This window comes from Candida orthopsilosis (assembly GCF_000315875.1).
Source record: "Candida orthopsilosis Co 90-125, chromosome 8 draft sequence".
Taxonomy (NCBI): domain Eukaryota; kingdom Fungi; phylum Ascomycota; class Pichiomycetes; order Serinales; family Debaryomycetaceae; genus Lodderomyces; species Lodderomyces orthopsilosis.
Window position 1 is genome coordinate 321,041 of NC_018302.1, and position 7,028 is coordinate 328,068.

Below are 7,028 nucleotides of genomic sequence, written 5' to 3' on the forward strand. Positions count from 1 at the left end.
ATCCTCGTAGACTAGTCTATGATGACAATTGTACACACAATTCTAGTTTGGTGTTTACAGCCCAAATTAAAATGTGAGTCCAGAAACCATCAGCTCACCACCATGTTGTAGATATCAACACCACACTAGTAGGTAAAGCAGAAGTTGATGCTAACCACTGAGCCCTAGATCAAAAACTGGTTGCAAATTGAGACAATAGACGGGGGTCACAGTTAGGAGAAAAAAAGTGTCACAATGACGTCATTTGTAAGGTACACGCAGACACAGATTAATTGTACTCTAAGAATCTTTGTTAACGTCTTTTGCATAAATACAGAGATCTCTAACGTCAGATAGATATCTGTGGTATACATAGAATACATGCAAGATATATATGACTTGCATTACTAGTAATTCTTATGATCGTTTGAATAAATAAATAGAACCCTAGAATTAGGAGTAAGGGTACATAATAAGGGGTGGTTCTAGTAGATAATTTTCTTTAGTTCATTGTGAAGAGATATTTTTAGTAAGAAAAGGGGATTCAAACGAAACAGTAAATAATAAACATGAAACTACAAAAAAAATTTTAAGGAGACAAGCAGATTACAGACAGACAGAGAGAGAAAGAGAGAGAGAGAGACCAAAATTACAACAATTAAAAACACAACTATCACAGCAGAAGAACACGCACACATCACGACGCACAACAAGTAGGCTGAAGAGTTTATATCGTCTATCATCAACTACAACTACGACTGAAGGATAGTATCATACACTTTACACACACCTGCTTAAAACTAACTACATTTTGTCTTTTGATTGTCTTTTAAAACACGTTTGTCTCAAATAAAGACCAACCAAGAACAGACAACCAACTGCCAACACACCTTAGACATCAGTCAATAGTTAGTCTTATTTTTCACCTTATAACTAACTCACCCCTAAAATCAACGTTTCCAAAATTAGTCCACCAATCAAAAAACCAAAGTTAGCAGCTTCAACAACAACAACATCATCATCATCACCAACATCGCCACACCATTCGTCAAGAACAACATCACCAATAGAGAGCAGCTTTTCAACAAACTTGAATCTAAACTCTCCTATATCGCCTAAATCATCTTCATCACAACAACTGAACCAGTTGAATAACAGTATAGCTACTGAAACTATACCCGAAGCTCCTACGGACTCCGAATCTACAGACTCCGCTAACAATAACAACTCATCACCAATGTTAGTTTCTTCCTACTCACAACAAGATCTTCTCAAAATACTACAAGATCCCGCTTTGTATCAACAGAAACATATGGAGATTCGAAATGATTTGATTAAACAAATTAGACAACAAGACCTCGTCATAAACGATTACAATAACGAATTGGAAGTATGTAAAACTGCCAACAAAGCTTTCAAACAAGCCTTATCTGAAATCGGTACTGTGGTTATATCGGTTGCCATGGGTGATTTATCGAAAAAGGTAGAAATTCATACAGTTGAGAGTGATCCGGAAATCTTGAAAGTTAAGATCACGATAAACACCATGATGGATCAATTACAAACATTTGCCAACGAGGTGACCAAAGTTGCCACTGAAGTTGCCAATGGTGAATTGGGAGGACAGGCCAAAAATGAAGGGTCAGTTGGTATATGGCGTTCTTTGACAGATAATGTCAATATTATGGCTCTTAATTTGACTAATCAAGTTAGAGAAATTGCTGATGTTACTCGAGCTGTTGCTAGAGGAGACTTGTCGCGTAAAATCAATGTTCACGCTCAAGGGGAAATTTTACAATTACAAATGACTATAAATACAATGGTGGATCAATTGAGAACTTTTGCATTTGAAGTATCTAAAGTAGCCAGAGATGTTGGTGTCTTGGGTATTCTAGGTGGACAAGCTTTAATTGAAAACGTGGAAGGTATTTGGAAAGAATTGACCGATAATGTAAATGCCATGGCGTTGAATTTGACCACACAAGTGAGAAATATTGCTAATGTTACTACTGCTGTTGCCAAGGGTGATTTATCAAAAAAGGTTACGGCTGATTGTAAAGGTGAGATTTTAAATTTGAAATTGACAATCAATCAGATGGTGGATCGGTTATTGAAGTTTGCTTCCGAAGTGACTACACTATCAAGAGAAGTCGGTACTTTGGGTATATTGGGAGGTCAAGCCAATGTTCAAGATGTTGAAGGTGCTTGGAAAGCAGTCACGGAAAACGTTAACCTAATGGCTACAAATTTAACTAACCAAGTAAGATCAATTGCCACGGTTACCACTGCTGTTGCTCATGGTGATTTATCGCAAAAGATTGATGTTCATGCTCAGGGTGAAATTTTACAATTGAAAAACACCATCAACAAGATGGTGGACTCCTTGCAATTGTTTGCTTCGGAAGTGTCAAAAGTCGCTCGAGATGTCGGTATAAATGGTAAATTAGGTATTCAAGCTCAAGTTAGTGATGTTGATGGGTTATGGAAGGAAATTACCTCCAATGTCAATACAATGGCCTCAAATTTGACATCACAAGTGAGGGCTTTTGCCCAAATTACTGCTGCTGCCACGGATGGTGATTTCACTCGTTTCATTACAGTTGAAGCTTCAGGAGAAATGGACGCATTAAAGACAAAGATTAATCAAATGGTTTTGAATTTAAGAGAATCTATTCAAAGAAATACTGCTGCCAGAGAAGCGGCCGAATTGGCAAATAGTGCCAAGTCAGAATTCTTGGCTAACATGTCGCACGAGATTAGAACCCCATTGAATGGTATTATTGGTATGACACAATTATCTTTGGATACTGAATTGACGCAATATCAAAGAGAAATGTTGTCTATTGTTCATAACTTGGCAAACTCGTTGTTGACGATCATTGATGATATTTTGGATATCTCCAAGATTGAAGCTAATAGAATGACTGTTGAACAAATTGACTTTTCATTAAGAGGTACTGTATTTGGAGCATTGAAGACATTGGCGGTCAAAGCTATTGAAAAGAACTTGGATTTAACATATCAATGTGATTCTTCATTCCCAGATAATTTAATCGGTGATTCATTCAGATTGAGACAAGTTATATTGAATCTTGCTGGTAATGCCATTAAGTTTACCAAGGAAGGTAAAGTTAGTGTGAGTGTTAAAAAATCAGACAAGACAGTGCCTGACTCGGACAAGTTGTTGTTGGAAGTTTGTGTTTCTGATACTGGAATTGGTATTGAAAAGGATAAATTGGGATTGATTTTTGATACATTTTGTCAAGCAGATGGATCTACTACTAGAAAATTCGGTGGTACCGGGTTAGGTTTATCTATTTCCAAACAATTGATTCACTTAATGGGTGGGGAAATTTGGGTTACCTCGGAATATGGTTCAGGATCGAATTTCTACTTTACCGTCTCGGTATCACCTTCAAATATTAGGTACACTAGACAAACTGAACAATTATTACCATTTAGTAATCATTACGTGTTGTTTGTGTCTACTGAACATAGCCAAGAAGAATTGGCTGAGATTGAAAATGCTATTGTTGAATTGGGTTTGAATCCAATTATTGTCAACAATATAGAAGAGGCTAACTTGTCAGAACCAATCAGGTATGACATTATCATGATCGATTCAATCGACACCGCGAAGAAGCTACGCTTATTATCGGAAGTGAAATATATCCCATTGGTTTTGGTGCATCATTCGATTCCTGAATTAAATATGCGTGTATGTATTGATTTGGGTATCTCATCTTATGGAAACACCCCATGTTCAATGACTGATTTAGCCAGTGCATTGATTCCAGCGTTGGAATCACGTTCAATCTCACAAAACACTGATGAATCAGTCAAGTACAACATTTTACTTGCTGAAGATAACTTGGTGAATCAGAAATTGGCGGTACGTATATTGGAAAAACATGGTCACCATGTTGAAGTTGTTGAAAATGGGTTAGAAGCATTCGAAGCTATTCAAAAGAATAAATATGATGTTGTTTTGATGGATGTGCAGATGCCAGTAATGGGCGGATTTGAATCAGTGGAAAAGATTAGACAATGGGAAAAGAAATCAAACCCAATTGATTCGTTGACTTTTAGAACTCCGATTATTGCATTAACTGCTCATGCAATGTTGGGAGATCGTGAGAAATCGTTAGCTAAAGGAATGGATGATTATGTATCAAAACCATTGAAACCAAAATTATTGATGCAAACGATAAATAAATGTATTCATAATATCAATCAATTGAAGGAATTATCAAAACAGAATAATAATACCGATTTCGCTAAAAAGTTAAAGAAAGGTGTCATTCAATCATCAACAACTAATAGTGGTGGAGGAAATGGTGGAAGTGGTAGATCAAGGACAGATTCTAATACATCTGTATCTTCCCATGCATCCAATGCTAGTTCGCCTTCAAGGTCATCTCCTGGAGGATGTGGTGCAACTTCAGGAAATAATGCATCGTATTCTACATACCAACAGTATCAACACCAGTACCCACCAGCTTTCAATCAATCGAGATCCTCACCTTCGTTGAATGTGACCTCAAGTGGATCACCAAGGGACTCACAATTCAAAGCCAATAATAACATCTCTAGCAGTAACGATTATTCACATCAAGGAGGCTCCACTGAGAATGGTTTATTTGCCACATTGGCAGCTGGTTTACGACCAGGACAATTGAATCTGAATAATCGATCAGTTACTGAAAGTGTCTTGACTTTTACGTCGAGTAAGATTACCGAATTGGGTGATGGTGATGTGGATGTGGATGTGGATGTGGATGTGGATGTGGATGGTGAGCGAGACGATAGAACTGCTGTTGCTGCTGGTGGATCTAGTGATGTTAATGGAGATGATATAATGGATATCGATGTGCCGAGAAATTAAAGATAAAGAGGAGGTATGCTAGAGTTTGTGTAGTGTAGACAGTGAATACAGAAAGGAAATGTGAATAGAGATTGATAGGCATAGTATCAACGAATTAATATGTATTTGTTACCTCCCACATACAACAAATTGATCCCGTTTAACCCGTTTCTTTTTCCCATATTTCAAGATCACCGTATCGACTTTCTTACCATGTTCCAACACTGGTTGCAAACAAGCCACAAATTCATCATATTTCCAATTAGATTGAATTGTAAGCAATTGTTTGAATCGAGTGGCGACATCACGACTTAGGGATGATTGATTGATGAAATAAACCAACTGGGATGAACTGTTAGTGGTGTTGGTGGTGTTTGCAGTGTAGTAGTGGCCGCGTAGTTGAACAATATCCAATGGAACGTTGTAGAATGAAGGTAATGCAGTCTTCCAATTCAATAAGAAATCAGCCACTGTAGTTGGTGTGCCGAAGGAATGTGCTAGTTTTGATAGTTCTTGAATACCAAACCAACGAGTTATGGCATCATCATGCAATCGTAATGGACCAGGTAAAAGACCATCATTGGTGACTGTGGGGTTTGGTCGATTTTGAGAATCCTCTCGAGCACAAATTGTGAATTTAAAAATTACAGCATCAATCATTGATGGTTGCCAACTTTTGAAGGCCACATTACAATGTAAAGTAAGCTTATCTATAGTGAAACTTTGAGTTTGTTTTGATTCACTGATTAAATACGTGATAAAAGTATGCAAAATTTGTGAAATTACATTTTGGGTTAGTTTGTAAACAAATTTGTCGTTGTTTTCATTAGTTATTTCACAGAGACATGAGTCAATGTAAATTTTATCAAATTCAGTGGGCGAACAAGGACTCAATTCAGCCAATTTATTCCTTGACATGAACTTTTTACCTAATTGAGTAGCGCCATTTTGGCGGTTGTTGTATTCAGGCAAAATATCTAAAATTGAGCCGGGAATTTGTGTCAATTCATAAACATAGTTACTTCGGCTGAACCCCATCAACGCCTCCGCATCTTCGTTACGATCACCATTATCACCATCTCTTTGATCATGATTGATTCGACGCTGATTCATGAGTAAGACACAATTAGAATGATTATTTTGTCGTAATTTGAATGTTGAATCCCGAGTACACACAACAACAGTATCACCCTCACTATCATCTGAAGATGGTGCAGCATTTGGATTTATAGGTTTGGTTTTCAAATCAAGGTATTTTGCATTGCAATCACCAAATGACAAATGCGATAGAAGATTAGGTGGGAGTTGAATTAATTTGTAGGTGAAATTAGCATCGGGTCGAAGTTGTTGATATACTGGTACCGATGTCATTGTTATGTGAGTGTACGGGTATTGCAACCGGGCGATGGTGAAATGACTTGCAACCGATGTTGTTATTCATTCAGAACTCTTTTCATAGAAAAGACGCGTTCTAAAATAAGAAGAGATGCGGCTTGTGCGGCTTATAAAAATCATTTGTGTCACGTGAAAAACGCGTGTGTCAGTTTACTTTGATTGGGATGATCTTACACGATCTTATAATGCTGCAAAATTAATGACAATCAACGAATGGATCCTTAATGAAGGGAGCTAGTTACGAAGGTGGTGGGTGCTTTAGTAACACATGTCGCCTACTCAAAGGGTCATATTATCTTAGGTTTTCTGCGAAAAAATGGAAACACGGTTCACACTGCCTAATTCAATATGGATTTCATTAGATAATAAGAGGATGGGGTGATTTTCAGGATGTTAACTCTATCATAAAATGACACATGTTCTCGCCTTTTTACATATAGAGAGAAATAGTATTGCCGTTTTGAATATTAATCTCTCAAACCAAATTCGATTTTACGAACTCACAATCAATTTTGTTTTCTGCCTAACACTTTTTTTTTGAAATCAGGAGGAATTCACTAGAATCGGGTTCTTAAAATAGATTTTGCTGATCTATTTTAATCAAAATCTGTTTGCAAAAGTCAAAAGTGAAACGCCACAACATCAACACATTTACAAATGCAATAAAATGAGCTTAAAATAGTTGGAGTGTATAGAGGAGTGCCATTGCTTTCAAATTTCATAAATTTGTGGTGTATTTTTAGATGCTTTATTTTGGTTTCCATTTCGACATAACATTCTTGCAACCAGG

At 37.0% G+C, this 7,028-nt stretch overlaps 2 protein-coding genes across 2 annotated transcripts; one reads left to right on the forward strand and one right to left on the reverse strand. All coding sequences in view use genetic code 12, as the record gives it.

Moving 5' to 3' along the window:
- Positions 1-1,216: 1,216 nt before the first annotated feature.
- On the forward strand, positions 1,217-4,864 carry CORT_0H01570 (Nik1 histidine kinase; the record flags this gene model as incomplete). Its single annotated transcript, XM_003871346.1, has 1 exon — positions 1,217-4,864. The coding sequence occupies one exon, from the start codon at positions 1,217-1,219 to the stop codon at positions 4,862-4,864; it is 3,648 nt and encodes a 1,215-aa protein (XP_003871395.1).
- Positions 4,865-4,972: 108 nt separating this feature from the next.
- On the reverse strand, positions 4,973-6,214 carry CORT_0H01580 (Dcc1 protein; the record flags this gene model as incomplete). The annotated part of the gene is made up of 1 exon (XM_003871347.1): positions 4,973-6,214. One exon carries the CDS (start codon positions 6,212-6,214, stop codon positions 4,973-4,975), a length of 1,242 nt encoding a protein of 413 aa, XP_003871396.1.
- Between the last annotated feature and the right edge of the window lie 814 nt (positions 6,215-7,028).